Raw genomic sequence first — 22,275 nt, forward strand, 5'->3', positions numbered from 1 at the left:
TTTATCTGTCTGTAGGCTGTAAAGGATAAAACAGTTAAGTGAAATATCTAATTTTGTCATTTGTACTATAATGCAATACCCCTGTATGAAGCAATGATTTGAAGCAGTCAGTCAGTTGTTATAAACTTTATTTTTCTAGTGATCCATATCTGATAGCCCTCCGTTCAGTCAGTCTTCCTGCAGCCCCACCAACTGAGGGCCTTGTCCGAAGTGAGGTGTTGTGTGCAGGCTTTACACTTACAGAAGAAGAAGACACTCGCACCAGGGTAAGATTTGTCTTTATTATTAAGTCATATTGACCTGAATAAATATTTTTCTTTGGGTAAAGAAATGATTGTTAAATGGAGTCTGACGGTGGGTGAAGAGTAAGATTTCCTTTAATTTATGCAGTCTGTTTGGCTCGCTTCCTGAATCTAAAAGCAAACCGATTAAGAACAGTTAAGTTCTCCAAAAGGAGTTAGTGGGAAGTGCTAGACTGCATTATCACATGCAGGATCTGAAATGGTACCAGGTCTGTGCAGTGATAGTGCTGCAGAAAATGTCTTGTTATAATGCAGGTGCTCATTTAGGAGTCATACCTTCTTAACAGCACAGTGGGACTAACACCATTGAATTATACTGCTGAGTCTGCATAACTTTGTGAAGACAAAACTGAAAATGCCATTCACTGACGCAAAACTGGCAATTGCTTGTGTTTCAGAGTTAAACTTTAACAAATTAAAATTTGAAAGTTTTCCCAGTAGCTCCATGGCTTCAGGTTTGCAAACAGAAAAGACATGTAGATCAGGTAGGTGACTGGATTGATTGCAATCTGCATTGTTAGTTGCTCATTTGGAGATTGGATTAACCAGTGTGTTTGGGTTCATGACTAAAATCCTGTTGCTAATCACTGTCCTATAGTACTGCTATAAATTTGTTTGCACCAGGGCCTGGGGCCATGGCTTGGCAGCAGTGCACAATTTCATCATTGCAGGTAGTGTAATGTTGAATTGTGGCTCGATTTTCTTCAAAACATTCGTCCTCGTTTGGAATACCTGAAATTGAACACAGTATTCTAAATGATGTAGATAAATGCTGCAATATGTATTTTTTTTTAAATTCCATATTCCTTGTAATAAACAAGCCATCCTTTTTTACATCTACAAGTTAATATTGAATGATTTATCTCGCTGGAATTTTCAACCCATTTGTTCACTGACTCTCCAAGTCCCCATTTGCTCCTGATACAACATCCAACTTCCCTCCTTTCAGGCCTGGCATATTGCATCTGGTCTCCTTGGCAACAGCTTGTTCTGCTAGTGTGCAGGCCATTGTTCATAGTCCCAGTTCTGCTGTCAATCCGTATGACCTCCTTATACTTTTATTGTTTCCCCAGCACTAAACACAACTGGTGTTCCCCCTCAAAATGGAAGAAATGAAGAGGACAAAGTAGAGGAATTGGGAGAAGGCAATTGGGAGTCTAGGAAAGGGAAGAGAACAAGGGGCCAAGAAGTTCATGGAAACAAGATGATGGAGATGAGACTAGTTAGGGCAGAGATGCAGAACAAGAATTGGTGTCGAGCAAAGGAAATGGAATGTGATTCAATAGGTCATGTGCAGCTCATTCTTTGTGACATTTGAAATGTTAAGATTTACACAAACATTTCTCAGAAAGAGATACTATGGAGTCACAATTCTTTAAATTCCCACAGACATTGTTCTAGTTTTCTAAAGGGGAAGATATGGAGCTGAGGCATTATAGAAAGGATAAGGGACATTGGAAGTGAAGGTGAATTGGTGGCAGCCTATCTTTTCTTTTAAATTATTCATATTCTATTGGATTTAAAATAGTGATGGAAAAGAATAGACCAGATCTAAAAGTTGAAGTTCTAACTCGGAAGAAGGCTAATTTTGACAGTATAAGGCAAGAACTTTCAAAAGCTGATTTGGGGCAGATGGTCGCAGGTAAAGGGACAGCTGGATAATGGGAAGCCTTCAGAAATGAGATAACGAGAGACCAGAGACAGTATACAGGGTATCCCTGATAGAGTGAAAGGAAAGACTGGTATGTGTAAGGAATGCTGGATGACTAAAGAAATTGAGGGTTTGGTTAAGAAAAAGAAGGAAGCATATGTCAGGTATAGACAAGATAGATCAAATGAATCTGAAGAAGAGTATAAGGGCAGTTGGACTATACTTAAGAGGGAAATCAGAAGGGCAAAAAGGGGACATGAGATAGTCTTGGCAAGTAGAACTAAAGAGAATCCAAAGTGTTTTTACAAATATATTAAGGACAATAGGGTAACTAGGGAGAGAATAGGGCTCCTCAAAGATCAGCAAGGTGGCCTTTGTGTGGAAGCGCAGGAGATGGGGGGGGGGGATACTAATTGAGTATTTTACATCAGTGTTTTCTGTGGAAAAGGATATGGCAGGTAAAGAATGTAGGGAAGTAGATGGTGGCATCTTGAAAAATGTCCATATTACAGAGAAGGAAGTGCTGGATGTCTTGAAACACATAAAAAATGGATAAATCCCCAGGACCTGATCAGGTGTACCCTAGAACTCTGTGGGAAGCAAGGGAAGCGTTTGCTGGTGCCCTTACTGAGATATTTGTATCATCGATAGTCACAGGTGAGGTGCCAGAAGATTGGAGGTTGTCTAACGTGGTGCCACTGTTTAAGAAGGGTGGTAAGGACTAGCCAGGGAACTATAGACCAACCTGATGTCGATGGTGGACAAGTTGTTGGAGGGAATCCTGAGGGACGGGATGCACGTGTATTTTTAAAGGCAAGGACTGATTCGGGATAGTCAACATGGTTTTGTGCGTGGGAAATCATGTCTCACAAACTTGATTGAGTTTTTTGAGGAAGTAACAAAGAAGATTGATGAGGGCAGAGTGGTAGACGTGAGCTCTATGGACTTCAGTAAGGCGTTCGACAAGGTTCAACACGGGAGACTGGTTAACAAGGTTAGATCTCGTGGAATACAGGGAGAACTAGCCATTTGGATGCAGAACTGGCTGAAAGGTAGAAGACAGAGGGTGGTGGTGGAGGGTTGTTTTTCAGACTGAAGATCTGTCACCAGTGGAGTGCCACAAGGATCGGTGCTGGTTCCAGTACCTTTCGTCATTTATATAAATGATTTGGATGTGAGCAAAAGAGGTATAGTTAGTAAGTTTGCAGATGACACCAGAATTGGAGGTGTAGTGGACAGCGAAGAAGGTTACCTCAGATTACAACAGGATCTTGATCAGATGAGCCAATGGGCTGAGAAGTGGCAGATGGAGTTTAATTCAGATAAATGTGAGATGCTGCATTTTGGGAAAGCAAATCTTAGCAGGACACATACACTTAATGGTAAGGTCCTAGGGAGTGTTGCTGAACAAAGAGACCTTGGAGTGCAGGTTCATAGCTCCTTGAAAGTGGAGTCGCAGGTAGATAGGATAGTGAAGAAGGCGTTTGGTATGCTTTCCTTTATTGGTCAGAGTATTGAGTACAGGAGTTGGGAGGTCATGTTGCAGCTGTACAAGACATTGGTTAGGCCACTATTGATATATTGCATGCAAATCTGGTCTCCTTCCGATATTGTGAAACTTGAAAGGGTTCAGAAAAGATTTACAAGGATGTTGCCAGGGTTGGAGGATTTGAGCTGTAGTCAGAGGTTGAATAGGCTGGGGCTGTTTTCCCTGGAGCGTTGGAGGCTGAGGGGTGACCTAGGGGTTTATAAAATCATGAAGGGCATGGATAGGATAAATAGACAAAGTCTCTTCCCTGGACTGGGTGACTCCAGAACTAGAGGGCATAGGTTTAGGATGAGAGGGGAAATCTATAAAAGAGACCTGAGAGGCAAATGTTTCACGCGGAGGGTGGTACATGTCTGGAATGAGCTGCCAGAGGAAGTGGTGGAGGCTAGTATGATTGCAACATTTAAAAGGCATCTTGATGGGTATATGAATAGGAAGGGTTTGGACGGATATGGGCCGGGTGCTAGCAGGTGGGACTAGATTGGGTTGGGATATCTGGTCGGCATGGACGAGTGGGACCGAAGGGTCTGTTTCCATGCAGTACATCTCTATGACTCTATGAGATGTGGACGTCACTGACTGGCCAGCATTGCTTGCCCATCACTAGTTGAGAAGGTGGTGCTGGTGAGTTGCCTTCTTGAACCATTGCAGTCCATTTGCCATTGGTACACCCACAGTGCCATTCAGGAGGGAATTCCAGGATTTTGACCCAGTGATACTGAAGAAATGGCAATATATTTCCAAGTCTGATGATGAGTGGCTTGGAGGGGAATTTGAAGATATTGGGGTTCCTATGTATCTGCCACCCTTATCCTTCCAGATGGTAGCAGTCAGGGTTTGTAAGGTGCAGGCTACGAAGCCCTGATGACTCTCTGCAACGCATCTTATAGATGGTACACATTATTGCGGCTGAATATTTGTGGATGTGTTGCCAATCAAGCAGGCTGCTTTGTCGTGTACGAAATCAAGCTTCATGAGCATTGGTGGATGCAGGTAAATGGGGAGTATTCCATCACATTCCTGACTTGTGCCATATAGATGATGGATATGCTTTGGGTAGTCAGGAGATGAGTTATTTGCTGCAGGTTTCCTCGTCTCTGGCTTGCTTTTGTAGTAACAGTATTTATACGGCTATTCCGGTTCAGTTTCTTGTCAATGGTAACCTCCAGGCTTTTGCTCAGCACTTCCATGTCACACTCCCAACCATGTCACCATTCCCCATCCCTCCCCATCTTCATTCTTGACCACATTTTTAAAATTCATTCATGGGTTGAGTGCATCACTAGCCAAGTCAGTTTTGTTATTCATCCCTAATTGTTTAGAATGCAGTTAAGAGTCAACCACATTGCTGTGGTTCTGGAGTCACATGCAGGTCAGACCAGGTAAGGCTGGCAGCTTCCTTCCCTAAATGACATTAGTGAAACAGATGGGTTTTTCTGACAATTGACAATGGTTTTATGGTCATCATTAGACTCGTAATTCCAGGTTTTTATTGGATTCATCGGTCATGGGATTTGAACCCAGGTCCCAGAACGTTACCTGTGTCTGTGAATTAACAGTCCAGTGATAATACCACTAGGACATTGTGTCTTCATGTCATTCCTGTTATGTGGCTTCTCAATTCCGAAATCACACTTAGCACAGGCCAACTATGTGTAAAATAAATTACTTTATATAATATCTAAGAAGACATTTGGCATGCACAAAACTATCATTTGGGAAATGAAAACAATGGAGCTACGGTGCATTCTGATTATCACCCTGATTAGCACTTGACCTCTGGACTGGATTTATCGATCTTTTCTGGCTGTAAAAGAACACAACTTCAACTCAATAATACAATATATATGGCACAGGGCTTCTTCCCTAAAATGCACTGTACACATCATTTGGCCTATTTCCTTACATCCTTGAAACATCTGGAAATGTTCCAAAATAAAAGCAGTTATGGAAATACAAGTTGTTACGGGAGATGTACTAATATTAAACACAAATTCTGTACATGAAAGCATTAATATCATGGGACAGATTTCAACCTCTTACCCCTTTGCACTCACTTGCTATGCTTGTGAATCAAGGAATGTCAGGCTTCCTTATGTGTTTGCCTCCATGATGGTTTGATTCATTCTATTGAAACTAGTTTAAATGTTACTGAAAGTTGTGATCAGGTGTTTGATGGAACTGGTATTTCTCTTTGACTCTATTCACTCCTATCTTCCCCTCAGCCTACCCAATAGAAAGAAAATGCAAGATAACCAGGCAATTATGGTACCTCAGCAAATGTGTTTTCTTTCTGTACATATTTATCCTCCCTTTAAGGGCTTACGGTTCCTTAGCTTCTGGTACTTGCCCATCTCTACACTGGAATTAGCTACTACAGAGCAGACCAAAAATAAACCTGAGACACCCCCTTTTTTTTAGTGTAGTTTCAGGGCAAACTAACATATGCAATTTCCTGTACAGCCATTGGGGGAATTCATGAACATCTAGATTTGAAAAGTGTCCTTATTTTGGTATGAATGGAAGAGATAGGTTGTAGCACAGAATATATCTGCTGTCAGTGTCTGAGATTAATGAGGATATTTGTCTTTTTTTCAGATTACGTACTACATTCAGGCCACCCCTGGTGTTCTCCCGTATATCACCCGTGATATTACTGGACTCTCTGCTGATCTTTGTAAAATCTTTGAGGCTTGTAATAAGTTTCTTGAACTAAATAAGGATGCGGACAAAGTAGTTTTGTAATATTTAAGCAATGTGGGCAGGGTACCTGTTCCTGCCCAGTCTGCATCCCAGTAATCCAGGGAGTTGATGCAAGAGGAGCTAGGTTGTGGGATAAATGAGATATCGGTTCAGTTTTGACCAACTGGAACTCAAATTCTAATGTTAAGTTCTTTGGGTTGTCATAGTGCATAACTTTTGTATATTTTTGTACTAATGGCACTGTTGTTGGATAATTAAGATTGAACACAAATGAAGTACAATTATGCAATAACACATCTGGTTCTTGGAAACTACTATTATCTGATTAGAGAAGGGATCACTGCAATAATTTGTAAACTTGAATGAAGTTTTTGTACAGAATAATAACTGCCTCTTGCATACAGCAATTTATTACAGATTACCAGATTTTCAGAAGAACGAACTTTAAAGATGAATAAATGAGGAATTTAGAATAACTGTCGTTGATAAAAGACAATGATGTTTTTAATTGATGATCATGTTACTGGTCATTGAGCTCACCAAATATGTTTTCTTGGATATGTACAGTGAGATTTTTTCCCTATTCTTTACAATCTGCCAACAAATTTATGACACGTGTGTTTTCTGTAAAGTTAAATTTGACTTATTTTAGTCTCTTGAGTTGGGAGTGTGGATTCAAAAAGGTATTTTATCGTTAAGTCATAATCAATTATCCTTATAACTGGAACTGGAATGTTAGTGCTACAATTTAGCACTGAATCACAGATCAAAAAGTTAATTTAATCCTATAGGAGAGTCAAGGTTACTGACAGTAAACTGATTGTATCGATTACCACAAGGAATTTCCATGGTGATTGTGGAAACCAGATTTCCTGTGAATTAGTTCTGTCATTTGAAACACTAAATAAAAACACTGAACCTTGATTGTTTATGTTTTATTGATAACTAAACCTTGCAGTGAAAATCTTTACAATAGGAAGATAACAAATTTAACATAAAATCAGTTAGTTACAATGACGAATAATTCAAGGGTTATGCATTAAGTCAAACGTCAGTTGCTGTTTCTGCAGTGTCATTACAACATCAAACACTTGCAAGTAACTGATTGAAAGACTACAGTAAAGTAATTCAATTTTGCATCACTGCCCTTATTTATTCTCAGAACAACAAAACCTGTGAATATTTTACATTTGGGAAAGTGTCAGAGAGGTTCAGCTAAGGAGTGAACCATGATAAAATTCAACCTCCAGTTCCACTGATGGCTCAGTCAATGAGCAGCTGACTTGAGGATCCAGGTTTAGATTCCAGTATCTTTGAGTTAGAGGGGAAGAGAATTATCCCAGTGTTCTTGTTCTCAAATATCTTGATTAGGCATTTCTGCATTGCCCCAGCTCCTGCAAGTTAGTAATTTGTTATCACATCTTGTCAAGACTCAAACATGAATAGCCACATTGGATGAGGTGCTAGCTCATGCCTATTGCCCATGGAGTCCTGATTCAGTAAGGAGGAGAGGGTGAAAATGCTAAGGAAGGAAGTTCAATCCTTACAAACACCTAACCCAAGGACATTGTAGATGGAAGCAGTGACTAAAGGTGAAACCCACTCTAGCCCAGCTTTCCAGCTGGTCACTCTGTAACAAACAATTAAATAAACAAAGGAGAATTTTTCAGCAAAATTCTCGTGGTTGTTTACATACGATTCAATACTTCATTCAGGCTTTCAGTTGATGTTTGAAAGGATTTTATGGAATGTTACCAGCATTCACATGCCACAACTTTTATTAAAGCAGCTTGAATGTAAAATAGAAAATATGCCAAGGTACTTTTCAAAAGTGCTCAGCAAAAGTGAAACTGGAGCCAAAGAGGTGGATTTTAAGAAGAAGACAAGGGACTTAGAAAGCCAGAGGCATTTAAGAATAGAATTCCAAACAGTGGACACCAAGATGGCTGAAGGTCACAACTGACTATGAGAGGAGGATAGCTAGGTTGCTAGTGACAGAGAAACAGCATGAGCTAGGAATGAGTGCTATTGCGCTGGTGAAAGTTATGGAGTGTTTTTGGTGAGGCCATGGTGTGATTTAACTTCAAAGCAAGTTAAATCTATGAATCAAATATTGAGAGATCCAGGAGCCAAAGCAGGTAGAGAAAAAAGTAATAATACCATGACTTGTGAATGTTAGGATAAATGCAACAAAACTTTGGAGATGCAAGAAAAAAGATTCAAAAGAATATTTTAGAAGAGGCAAATCTGGATCTAACAAAGGTATGAGGTGAATGTTTCATATGGGCTCAGGTTGTAATAGTGGGCAGAAGACGTCAGAGGTGGAAGTAAGCAGACGGAGACTACTGGGAATTATCAGCATGGTTTTAAAATAATAAAGATCCTAAGAGTCCCTGACTCCAATTGCACTCCTTGCCACGGTTACACTTTTATCTTTCATTTATTAATCTCACTCCTATCAGAGGCTTTAATGGTATAATACATCACACTTAAAATCTGAATTTCTCACTTTGTCAAAACTTATTAGAAGCTATTTGATTGACAAATTTGCTCAAATTGCTAAATTACCAATCATGACAAATTCATCAAAATCTTTAATATTTCACTAAACCGCTGCACGTTATTACACTGTTAGTAGGGATGGGTGTGGTTTGGAACCATCAAATTGTCTTTCAGGTTAGTAACCTCAGTTTAATAATGTTGCAATATGTTTTCTCTGTGGAAGTACAGGACTTGGGTCCAAATGCTCAGAGTACCATAAATGACTATTAAGATTTTTGGAAAGAGAGTAAGACTATATATGTTCTTTGCATGTTAAGCAAAGGACAAAGAGCACGGCGGGGGTGGGCAAAGCAGGATATTTGTGTAGCAGGCACAATGGGGGCGAACAGCTTCCTGTGTCATAACAGTGCTGTGATTCTGTGACATCTGAGGTTTAAAAGTTAAACCAACTTTTTGAATTTTACACATTTTCCTTATTTTCACTGAGTCTACTCTGCTTACTGTCTAGAATACTGAGCACTCAGGGCCCCTGTCTGTGTGCTCCCTGGTGTGCCCCACACAATACCTTAAACACAAGAATAAACATTCGATTAGACTAAAGTCTATAAACCAACCATCTAGTTTATTACACAGCAAATAGACAGATGAAAAGTATTAAATAAAAATGGCATTTACAGTAATTACATTCATTCCTATTCTCTCAATAACAAAATCACAAATGGTTCACTCCTTGGGCTGATATTCAATATTAAGGTGAATCTTGGGGTATGCTTCCTGGTCAGCTTTACAAGACACATCGGTGTCATTCTTGCCCCATCCCAACCTGCTATTGGGAAGAAGTCAGCCTCGGTTATGCTGTTCAACATTATTTCAATAATGCATTAAAACAAAGGACATCAAATTGTTTGACTCAATTGCATTTGACATTCAGCCATTTACATCATTCCAAATGATGTTTTCACCAAAAATACAATGAGAAACAGACACTTAAAAAGTTCTCCAGGATGCTGGTCTATGAACAAAATGAATCGACTCTTTACCTGAGACTAAAGTATTTTGTTTTACCCGCTTCATGCTATAATAAACCAATTATCAATTTATTCAATTACCAATGACATAGGCATGTCCAAATAATGTCCATATGGTCAGTTCATCTCTCCCCTGAGCTATTATCTATCAAATGAACTAGCATTTTGTGTAAATAATCCTGAGTACTTTTAAACCATGCATGCAATATGACCAGCAAGACCAAAAGCTAATTCATCATATTTTGTAGTGCTTCATTTTGTGTTGCACTAATAGATATCTCTGAGGACTTTAGTTTTCAATGCTAGCAAAATTAATATTTTGACAGTTATTCATGATGTATCTTACATATTGGGATGTTACACTGATGGATAAATTGATGTCTTATGCAGACAGTAGTGAGCATCACTAATTGCTGTGTAGTCCTGAACAATTTGAAAGCATCACTGAATGTCTATTAGTTTCACGAGCCCCCAGTCTTCTTTAAAATGCTCTAATATATATTGACCTTTTGCAGATCTTAAGCAGGTTTGTGCTGTATGACCAATTGCTTCTAAAACATGCTGGTTACTCTATGACTGTGAGGAACTTGAATGACTTATGCATCTTCAATAGAGTAACAAAACAATCTAGTTTGTTTGCCAAATGGACCGTACAGTTTGATTCTGAGGGAGCATGAGCTATAAGCCTGTTCTCCCTAGTTCTAAATTATTGTTTTCTCCAACATTATCTGATGTTTTTATCCAAATTTGATGATCAAAAGAGCAAGATGAGAGATTCTGCCTCTTGAGTGAATGGGACAAGTGAGTGATAGAGGTAAGACATATGGAACATGAACCTGTAGCCATAGCTGCCAATGTTTATGAAAATGTTTGAGTTTTACAATTAGAAACCTTAGAATAATTCATACTTAAATGTTGGGACTTTGAGAGATTCATCTAAGTTGGTCACATAGGATCCAAAGCGAGTGGCAGTCTGTGTTAACAGGTTTGTAATGTCAAGCATCATATGGCTTCAAAGAATTTGTGTGAAATCAGTATCATAACATATCCACAGGTTGCACTGCAGTCTGCTATTTAGATTTATCACTACTGTGTGTATAGCTGATGCTTGAGCGATTTGTGAGATGATGTGCAAGCTTTCATTTGCACTTCTTGTTACTTCACGAGGGCAGATGAGTTAAAGAGGGTCAAGGTCTCTGTTTCATGGGAAATCTGAGAAATATGATTGCAACTTCCTGACTGAGTAAACCTGCTTGCAACACTTCAACAAAATACACCTCAATCTCTCATGTCTGGCAGCCTTTTTTGCAAAGTTTTATAATCAATATTTAGAAAACTATCTTTGGTATCAAAATCTTAAATTTTAATCTGTACTAAATTAAGAAAATATTGAAAGTTGATAAGGTTGTAGCTTATAAATATTACAAAATGTAGCTAATAATTTCTGTGGTTCAGAAGTAAGAACTTATAGCTCAGAGCTTTAAAATGATTTGTCTGCTAACCAGGACTGGTTAGTAACATACAAAGACTCTCAAAACAACTTTTTATGATGTGAAGACATCGTTGTAAAAACTGTTTCTATAATCTTGAGGTAAGCGGTAATAAATCCTGCGAGTGCTGTATGTTCGGATGTTTATCAGTCCCCGAAACCCATTAGTGTAGCTGCCTTGCTCATGTAGATGTTCCACTGTCAGAGTGTAGGTAGGGGAAGCCTGCAGCAGTTGAGTGGTGGCTTTCCATGATTCACCCAGAGCGACAGCCTGAAGCTGGAAGGACACTGTTTGCCACAGTCCCCGACAAAGATTTAGCATGTCTTCTACTAATGGCTGTGTGTAACCATGAGTAAGCACTTCTTTTGGCCATCCAGGAGCTATAGTTACAAAAGGAAATACTTCATTGATGGTTTTGATGAATTGCTTTCCCTCAATGTATCCAGGGGTGCTAAAACTACCGTAAGAGAGGTCCATGCTAACCCATACAGGCTTGAAGAGAAGGTGTGCTGTGTAAACCTGTTCAAGCAGATATAAGGTTGGGGCCAGTGCTTCCTGGGATTTTATCTTCAAGTAGATGCCCCAAGGCTTGGATGAAGTTGAGATCCAATTTAGAGCTGATTCCAAGGGAAATTCCAATCCCTTTTCCGAACTTGCTACCACTGGAGTGGCATCATTAGCTTTTCTCTTCACATTCAGAATAAGCATTCCTCCAACATTTCCTTAATAAATTGAAAATTCAATATTTACATTTTCAGTTTTACAAGACAAACAAAACCACACCATGTAAAAAAAAAATCAGCCCACACAGACAATAAATTAACAAAAATTGATGAAATCATTGATCAACTAGTAATACAGTGCATCTAATCTGGGGATTACAGAGATAAAGGTTGAATTCAATGCTAGGTATTCCAAAACAGGCATGTTACTAGGACCCTTCATTCGTCCATCCACCTGCTGCCTTCTAAGACGGGTTACACCCAAAACATCGACTTCTCCACCTCCTGAAGCTGCCTGACTTGCTATGTTCTTCCAGCCTCCTGCTTGTGTGCCTTCTAAGACGCAGCCAACTATTCATCCACACTCCATGTTCCATTTCAGGTACAGAAATTACACTGAATTTTTTCAAATTTTTTGTCCAAAATAAACCTCTTTATATTTGTAAGTCTGATTTTCTATTAGGGCATTAACTCCCACTATCCCATTAGTGTTTCAGCTTGCTGAAGTCTCAAGAAAATGAGCTATGAAAATAGCACTCATATGCATATAGCTATGCTTTTAAAATGATGAGGGATGTGAGGCAGTTTTACTTCTATTTATGTATCAATGGTAGTATCTCTCAAATAGAACATTTGCATCCAAGCTCCACTCTGGAGATGTATGCACAATATGGACTGATACTTTAGTTTTATAGTTGAGGCAGTGCTGCATTTTTAGAAGATCTCATCCCATTTGAAGGAACAAGAATCCTGTGTCCTCACCTAACAGAACTAAAGCAGATTAGTATGATCATTTATTTCTTTGCTGTTTGTGGGACTTTGCTATGTGCAGACTGACTGTCACATTCACCAATAAAATAATGACAATACTTATTTCCTTTAGCAGGAAAATATTTTGGAATGTCTTGAGCATTAAAATGAGTTGTATAAATATGAATATTCTGTCTTTAACAAACTGGATTTTTCATGTGACAATTTCAGTAAAGACTCAAATTTTAAAAATCTGCATTGTGTTAATTTTTAGTCATAATTAGCATTCATTATCTTGAAGTGAACGCTATCTAGATTGTCATAGTATTTGGAGAGTCTTTGGAGGATAAAAATGGTGGCTGGGACCCAAGACTAACTCTGCATCTTTGGTTGAGAGTCCTCTCACATCCATTAAACTGCTGAAGTAGCTGAGCCCCAGGCAGAACATTGCATTCTTGACAGATCTACTTCTCCGAACTCTTCTTTCAATTGCACAGTGTTTTTCAGAAAAGGGTTCTTGAATCATGCTTACAGTTTCTGCTATTGATATGTTAAAGGCACCAGATGATTAACACTTTTATTGGCCAATAAGAAAAGATGTTTTTTAGGAGGTGGAAGCATTTTTAAAATATATTCTATATATCCTGTCACTATATAGTTAATGAGTTCTATGTAGTTGGTGAGTAGGCATGGAAACACCATAAGCTGGCAGGAACTATAAAGGATATAGGTGAGGGCCAAAGTTTGAGATGGAGTGTATGAAAGGACATGGGGTGGATGGAGGGACACAGATTGGCATGGACATTAGGAGGAGCCATGGGAGGTGATGGAGGAACATATGAGGAAACATATTGGAGGGAGGGATTGGTGAATTGGTATGAGTTGAAAATTGTGTGCATGTGGAAGCTGTGGGGGTGTAAGGAGTGACGGCTAGAGGGCCTTGCTGTTTTCATAATATCTGGGAAAGGTTTCAGTGCTGAGGTGGATCCGTTAAACAACTCACCTTAGCACATGGGAGTTCGTACTGATGCCTCTGAACTCTTGGTAACTCTCAACAGCACCTTCCCCTACAATGAAAATGCCATCTTTGCCGGCACATTCTCCTGAGGTAGACCAGCTAAACCAAAAATATTCCCAAATCCTACTACACTCCTCAAAGATGAAAATCCAGTCCTTTATCTCTCTGCCAAGGTCATGTTTAGATATGAAGATGTTCTCTATGTTAGATATTGAAACACCTAAACTTCAACGGTCAAAGAATAAAGACTGTAAATAGAAGATAAAAAACTGCACCATCATTATATCCAGTCACATTATGCAACATTTTCTCAGAACTTAGGCTTGTAGATATTTGTGATTTCTCTGAAGTTTGCCTTTTGTACCCTGATCAGGCAAGAAAGTATCACCATTTCCACTTAAAATAAATAAACTCTGAATAAGCTCAAATAATTGCAATTCTAGTACATGCATCATAGCTTTCAATTGGGGTTGATCCACTGCACCACCTTGTCTCCCTTGGCACAATAAACATTGTCACTTCCAAAATCTGGGCTGAATCCACACTATATGGTCATAGAGTCATACTGCACAGAAGCAGACTCTTCCGTCCAACTCATCCATGCCAACTAAGTTTCCCAAGCTAAACTTGTCCCACTTATCTGCATTTAGCCCATATCCCTCTAAACCTTTCCTCTTCATGTACAGTTAAATACTGTACCTGCATCTACTACTTTTAAAATCTTTCTCCTCTCACCTTAAAAATACACCCCTTAGTTTTGAATTTCCCCATTCTTGGGGAAAGAACTTTGCTATTCACCTTATCTATGTCCTTCATGATTATATAAACCTCTATAAGGTCATCCCTCAAACTCCTCTGCTCCAGTGAAAAAAGTCCCAGCCTATCCTTAAACTACAGTCCTGGCAACTACAGTTCTGGCAACATCCTGGTAAATCTTTTCTGCACCCTCTCCAATTTAATAATATCCTTCCTAAAGCAGGACTACCAGACTTGTACACAGTACTCCAAACTGATGAAATCAAAGTCTGCTTCTTGTGTTGGCTCCGAGGGTCAGAGAGAGATTGTAGCAGTTTATACTAAATGCATCGATTGAAGTTAAGTAACTACAGATAGGAGGTAGTTGACTGGATTATTACTCACTGACATGTAGAGAAACACCTACTGACCAGGATGAGAGTCAAGCTAGGAGCTATATACTTGTAATTTACTCTGAATAAATCTATGAATGTAATTATTTGTTCTTGTTTCTTTCTCCACCTGGATATCCAGGAGGACATTTGCTTGTGGTATACGCCCGCTGTCCAAGAAGCTCGTTATTAAAATTTCACTCAAAAATATTGGTACATGGTAGTTTTTCTTCTAAAATGGGTAAAACTATCTCACTGAGGCAAGATAGAGGGGGATTACTCTAAGCCAAATCTATTAATTAAAAACTAGTGGAATACAGAGCACTTTTCTGTGTCTAAGCTCAGCAATGTTAGATTTGCATGTTCAACCAGCATAGGTGTCACATTACTCTGACTGTTTCATGTCCTACCCGACCTGGGACAGGTTAGGTTTACTTTGTATGCCACTTAGAATCAGGATCTCCAAGCTGTACATCACACCATGAAACTGTGCTCCTCCTCCACCTGCATGTGTATGTGTTTCTGAATCAGAACCAGAAAAACATAATAGTACAAAATTCATTGAATTGGGGCAAGAATTGGCAGAGAACTGCAAGATTCATTGCTGATGTTGCATTGGACAGAAGAAGAAATAAATGATTTGTATAAATCAGCTGCTATAGTCGGCAGAGATACAAGTTGGTGGAACAGAAGTGCTTTCTGACTTACAAGGGAAAATGATCTACCATACTCTTGTTTTACTGTTTTGTAGCCACCTATATTTTTAGGGCCATTTTGTTAATTCCAATTTTCAACAACTTTAATTTTCATTAAATTCTTTTAGGTTAAGGTTTGAGATAGCAGTGACTATAAATCCTGTGATGAAGAATGATATTAGCTATCGAGAATATTATTACCTTGAAGTAATTCCATCAATTCAAGCTCTGTGGATCCGATATCAAACCATTTGATCTGCAGTTCGTCAAGATTTTGGTGGGGGAAATAATCCATAAGCTTCCCTCCGGGGTAAAACCTCCTGGTTCGGTTTGTCTGCACTGTGCACAGTGAAAGTAGATTTAATTGTAAAATTCAGATTGACTCAGCAGGAAACTACTTAACAAGTTTAAACTCACTCTTTATTTAAATTGCAAATTTCCACCACTTGTCCTGGTGGGGGCTCAGTCATGCAGGACTCTTAGAGAATTACACAATGTTCTACCAGTGTTGGTGGTGAGGAAGGGAGAAAGAGGGTAAAACTGAGTCCACTTCTGTTCTCAACCGACAACTAAAATTTCTGGCAGTGATCAATGAACAGTGAGCAGGAACAGGTGACCTAGCCTACAGATAAAATGGCCCAGATTTTGCAGTAAAAAGAATGGATTAGTGGTCTGTCCCCATGACTTGTCCTACCTGCCCATATTCTTTTCCACCTATCCACTCCACCCTCCTCTCTGACCTATCACCTTCATCCCACCCCCATCCACCCATTGTACTCTTTGCTACCTTCCCCCACCCTCCTCCCTGACCTAGCACCTTCATCCCCACCCCTACTCACCTATTGTACTCTATGCTACTTTCTCCCCACCCCCACCCTCCTCGCATTTATCTCTCCACCCTTCAGGCACTCTGCCTGTATTCCTGATGAAGGGCTTTTGCCCGAAACGTCGATTTTACTGCTCCTCGGATGCTGCCTGAACTGCTGTGCTTTTCCAGCATCACTAATCCAGAATCTGGTTTCCAGCATCTGCAGTCATTGTTTTTTCCCAGTAAAAAGAATGGCAATAATATGAGCTTTCTTTTTATTGAAGAATAAATCACCAGCAGCTTCCATAGACTGCACATGAGTGGTTGAACTTGAAATTCTGTTGCTGTTTGAGCTCTTCCTAATGTTTTGAGGAGACAGATTCAGCATTGAAATTCAGGAAAATCTTCACTGCTGCTCTGATACTCAAGCATAATGCTAACAAATACAGAGTTTCATTTTTTGATATTTTAACAGCTGATTATTGTTTTTCCAAAAGAAATGTGTTCATTTTTTTAACCTGTTCATTGTATATTTTACCTCTTTTAATCACACATTTCTTCCCCTTTCTGTATTTTACTTTATCTACCAGATTTCACATTGAAGTCACTATTTAACTTACAGTTGCTGGTTCAACCTCTGAATGACTCAGTAAGAATTCTACAGGTTGGCTGTTTGAAGAGTGTACAGTTGCTTGTTCTGTTCACACAGGTCCCAAATGACATGGTAGAGAACACTGCCAATTTGGCTTCCTAAGCACCACAAGATATAGCACAATAGCTCACAGCAACAATGTGGTCAGGTGTAGTTGACATGAGTGGCTGACACTGTTCATTGACCACTAACTGCAAAGTCTGAGCCAATTAAACCAATTTGCAGCAATTTCACTCGGGGAAGTCAATGTGATGATTGTAAAGGTGACAAGGGCTTTTGGGGATGTTGTTTGCAGGTTGGGATGTGATACTGGTGCTATATAGGTGAAGGTAAATTTCCAGGCAATAGGTTGCCTGGAAAATGTATTTAGAAACGTTGGTTGGCATTTAAATACTACACTTGACCTGGGACTGCCCAATGTATGGTTATTACTCATTAATTTAATATTTACACACAGGAGTACTCTGGCAGTAAACACAGTGAGAAAATAGTGAAGATGCAGTAGATTGAGTTCCAAAGCACTGTGCTACAGAAAAAGACCAAACTCCTGGAATTTCTTATATTCACCGGTGGAACATGGCTGGGCCAGCGTTTATTGGCCATCCCTCATTGCCCTTGAGAAGTTGATGGTGAGCTGCCTGTTTGAACCAATGGGAAATCCATGAGCAGAATCTGGGCAACCTCACCCTGGGAGCTGATTCTTTGCAGCCTGTGCTCACAGATACATTTCATCAATCAGATAACATAGGCAATGCTGAACCCCTCATAACAAAGCTGTGTCCTACTTTCACCCCCTGGCCAAGTGTGCAGTGCAGTAAGAGAATGAAATAGGAGAACTAATGAAAAGAAACTCCAATACATACATGCAATTTGTTTGAAATCTGACAAAACAGGTTCATAAATGTCATAATAGATTTGCTCAAAGTTGGTATTGTCTCTGAAGAATAAAAGATCTTCCACAGTTATAGGATCAATTGATCCTTGCCATAGAGTAAGGCTGTACCTACAAAGACACAGAAACAACCATTACAAATTCAATAGGCAGTCTGCTTGAAAATATCATTAAGCTCTTCAATCTACAATAAGAAATATTGCCAATTTTCTTCCCTCATCTCCTGGAGATACTTACTCGTACAAAGGTTACAGTTCCTAGGCCATCAGTTATTTGCTCTAACCCTGCACAAGTGCCATTTCACATGAACGGCCTGAGGACTGAGAGCTTCATGAACTGTATGCATGCCAATCACATGGATATGCAATTGTCCAGTTGCATTTTCTACATTATACTTCTAGTTCTAATCTCAAATGTATATTTGGCCTTGCTGATCTGGGATAGGGGTTTATTCTCATGGGTACATAGATGGTGGCGGGGAGGTGGGGATGAGTAAGCAACTTCAGTGCATTTATAGTCCTCTCAAGCTTGATAGTGACTCCAGAAGATTACAGCACCTTCCGAGTTTGAGGATGTGCTGCACTGTCAAACCAAAGCCCATCTGCTCCCACAGGGGAACGTAAAAGATTCATTTAAAGATCACTGTACGGAAGAAGAGTTTCTCCCAGCCAATGTCTATCCTTCAGTCAACATCACAAAAACAGACTTTCAGGTCATTGTTACATTGCTGTTTATGGGAGTGTGTTGCACGCAAATTAGTTAGTGTTTCATACATTACATCATTGACCACTTTAGGAAAACTACACCCTTCAATGTAAAACGCTTTGAGACATTCAGTAGTTGTGAAAGGCATTATATAGTTGCAAGTCTTTATTTTTCTTTTCAGTAACTACAGTGATATATCCTTCCCAGATTAGAAAACACACGTGTGGATATTTACCTCTTCTTCGACAGTAGATTGACTCTGGTAGATAAATACCTCTCCTTTTCAAAGTAGGATATGAATAGTGGATACATACCCCTTCCTTGCCTGGGTGGTTTTGATAGTTTATAAAACACGTACACCACTTACCATTGAACTACATGGTGTGGGATTAAAGGGTCTTGGGATAAATGCCCTACAGCCACTAGTGACTGCAATTGGTCTGGTTGCTCCACTGTGAGGGATGGAAGTGAATAAAGTCTGCCCAGGCTTCCCTTTCCTGATCATTCTCTTGAGTATCCGATTGTAATGTCTGTCCTGTTGACCAGGCAGTTGCATTCAACTTGTCTGCAATACTAAGCTGGGCTAAATAACTGACAGATTAGGAACAGATGATAGGAAAAAATGCTGAAGGGTATCTGGAACCATAATGCAGCAAGAATTCAGTCAGCCAAACAGGAGGTCAAAACGACATAAAAACACAGGCTAAAAAGCTCTCTACTGGATGCTGCAAGTCAATCTTGAGAGTGACAGTTATTGGACCATGCTACCACTTTACCTCTGGAATCTAAAGTAAGTTTGGCCCAGAGTAATGGTGATCTCTCTCTCTCTCACATATCTGTAAGGCTCTTCCGTAAAACAAATCTGGTCAACTTCTCACTCAGAGAGGGTAAAGATCAAACACTTCCATCACTGCCAATACGAACTACTCTTTTGATTTTTGCATGTAGCCCATACATGATCCAGAGCATCTAACATCCATATAACAAACACATTCAAAACTCAGGTCCTGGGATCATTGTCGCCCTGTTACCCTTGGGTTCCACTGGTTTCTGAAGAAAGTTCAGAGGTCATTCTTCAATGTCCTGCAGATTACCACCTTATAATCTATTTCCAATATTCAGTTTTTTTAAACATAAAAACAAATTGTTAATAATTCCAGTTAACCAATGTAAATAGCGTAACTAGATGGGAACTTTATAAAATAAAATAACTGAGATTATTTGAACGAAACAATGTTGAACTAAAGTTTGTTCAGAGAGGAAGGAAACATTTTTATCAGCAACAAACTAATAGCATTCTTTGTGACTTTTATCTTCTTCTGAATGCAATTGTATTTAAAGTTTCAAAATAAATTATGCTGTATTTTGTTTATCTAAGGCAAACTAAACAATAAACGATCCATTCAGTCTTGTTTCAGAACTGTGCATTCATGAGATAGGGAGCCTGTGATTAACACTGCAATGAGTAACAATGCTAATCATATTTAATTACAAAGTAAACATATACGCCCGGGAACTCTCACATGTGTCTCATCATCATGCCATTACCAGCTGCCAAGATAGCAGACGACAGAACTAAACTTAACCTCACCCTTCATGTCTTACTTAGCTTTGTCACCACCTCATCATTTGCTAATCTATACATCACATCAATTGGAAATATGCCTGTAATTTAGAGAGGACTGTGGACAAGGATGGTATGCAGCCCAGCACATCAGACGTGCCACTTGGAGGAAGAGATAACCCAGGGCACATTTCTTATACAATATCGACCAACCACATACAGTAGGAAAGGGCTGGGAGCTAGTTATTTTCCTGACCTTGCCCAGCAGAAGAGATATTTGAGACCTTCTTCTGATAATGCAGATTGGTTTGACTTTGAGTTATTTTTGATCATATCTAAATCTCTTTTGATATTGGCTCCATTTTAATTTGGAAAGCATCCTCCCTTAGCTGCATCCTGATGTTTATACTGCTAAATCTGACTGTCTGACTTCAAAAACTTATCCATTCCCTCCCCACCCCAATACACTTAGAAAATGATGATTAAAACTTATTTTTCAAGGATCTTTAAGTTTTTACACTGGGATAACTGAATTTATTTTAACAGTATCAGCATAAAAATGGTGATCTGAGACACAGACATGGGCACAAATTGGAATGAATCAGCATCAATAAATCCAGCAAAAATAAACATAATAGCTTTATTAGTTGATATTCCTTTGCAGTTACCTTGGTGACTGACTGAGTAGCCAACTGAAATGTGGCCAAGCTCGCTTCAACAACACAGCTCGGACAGGGAATGTGACACGTTGTGGTAAACCCTTTACCAAACTGTACATTTCCTCTACCATCTTTCGAGTGTAGGGTTTAGTTGCAATCACCGGTAAGTACAGAGACATCCAGCTTGGGGAGAGGATGACATTTGGGAACTTTTTCTGAATAAGACTCAGGAACCTGCAGGAAACATTTCATGAATCAGAACATAACCAGACATCATTTAGCAAGAACTCAATATTAAATATCAGTTTAATATATAGTCGTTCTCACAGTGAGCTCCTGCTTCTCTGCAAGTCCTCCATATTAGTTATGGAGCTCCAAAATACTAGTAAACCAACAATCAGTCTTTGGATGTTTCTTGAATTCAATCTTGAGCTACAAAAATTACTCATAAGACTAATACCTACTGCTCAACCTGAGTATCTCTTGAAGGTGGTGAGCCTTCTATATCAATTCTTTCAGTGCATGTGGTCCAAGTGCTCCCACACTGTGCTGTCAGGAGTTTGATCCAGAGGTTATAAAGAAATGTTAATATTGATCAATTTTTTTAACCCCAAATACTGACGAGTTTGTAGAACACTGTTCTGTTTAAACCCATCCCCAGACAAGTGGAGACTATTCAATCACATGACAGGCATATACCTTACTGACTTTGGCACATTTGGGAGAATCAGAAGGTGAGCCACTTGCTGGAATTTGTTAGACTTCTTGTGTAGGTACAAATCGGAGGACCGAAGAGGTGAAGATCTAATTCCTTTGATTAGATTAGACTGAAGATCTAATTCCTTTGTCAGCAAACAGCAGGCAAAATATTACGTAGTTTCATTAATATTGATACGTAGCAATATCTCTTTTGGAGGTGTCACTAGGAGCAGGATTGGGATCATCAGAGATTATAGTTCAAAAGGAGGAGCGATATGAAACATGAAAATACTGTTTAAAACACACGTAGCTCCTAATCAGTGATCCAAGCTATTACTCAGCCACAAGGTCGATGCAAGATGAGAGTGGTGCTGGAAAAGCACAGCAGGTCAGGCAGCAACCGAGGAGCAGGAAAATTGGCGTTTCAGGAAAAAGCCCTGCTTCTACACCTAAAAACGTTATTTTCCCAGTTTATTGTAGGTTAAATGCAGTCTGTGATTCATACTCAAAGACACCTATTATTGTTGAATTATTTAGTTCAGTAAAGTGACAAAATCCTTGGATCAAAATCCATTCATTGATTATGATCCAAACATCTTTATTAACTGTCTGATTATCCTTCATCCTAGGATTAATTATTCTATGTGGATATCTTCCAAACCCTTTCAATCATCTCCAGTCTGTAATTTCTATTCTAAGACCCAGATTGTTTTCTTTAAATCAGAAAGCTATAAATATATTGGACAGGGATTAGCATTC

General features: G+C 39.3%; 2 protein-coding genes across 6 annotated transcripts in view; one reads left to right on the forward strand and one right to left on the reverse strand.

The window, feature by feature from the left end:
* acot11a (acyl-CoA thioesterase 11a) overlaps nucleotides 1–7,129 on the forward strand; it is an 88,613-nt gene extending 81,484 nt beyond the window's left edge. For all 4 annotated transcript variants that reach the window (XM_043699647.2, XM_087990776.1, XM_043699650.2 and 1 more), the window contains 2 exons: nucleotides 140–266; nucleotides 6,101–7,129. In XM_043699647.2, coding sequence (XP_043555582.2) covers nucleotides 140–266; nucleotides 6,101–6,247 — 274 coding nt within the window. In that variant the 3' untranslated portion in view covers nucleotides 6,248–7,129. The remainder of the gene's footprint in view (nucleotides 1–139; nucleotides 267–6,100) is intronic.
* The window catches only part of fam151a (family with sequence similarity 151 member A), a 36,010-nt gene continuing 20,860 nt past the window's right edge, over nucleotides 7,126–22,275 (reverse strand). For both annotated transcript variants that reach the window (XM_043699652.2, XM_043699651.2), the window contains 4 exons: nucleotides 20,827–21,051; nucleotides 17,861–18,000; nucleotides 15,739–15,876; nucleotides 7,126–11,947 (listed from right to left, as the gene is read on the reverse strand). In XM_043699652.2, coding sequence (XP_043555587.2) covers nucleotides 11,280–11,947; nucleotides 15,739–15,876; nucleotides 17,861–18,000; nucleotides 20,827–21,051 — 1,171 coding nt within the window. In that variant the 3' untranslated portion in view covers nucleotides 7,126–11,279. The remainder of the gene's footprint in view (nucleotides 11,948–15,738; nucleotides 15,877–17,860; nucleotides 18,001–20,826; nucleotides 21,052–22,275) is intronic.

The sequence above is a fragment of the Chiloscyllium plagiosum genome, unplaced genomic scaffold, assembly GCF_037043375.1.
Source record: "Chiloscyllium plagiosum isolate Xiang-an unplaced genomic scaffold, Cpla_swu_hap1 HiC_scaffold_9, whole genome shotgun sequence".
In the NCBI taxonomy this organism is placed as follows: Eukaryota; Metazoa; Chordata; class Chondrichthyes; order Orectolobiformes; family Hemiscylliidae; genus Chiloscyllium; species Chiloscyllium plagiosum.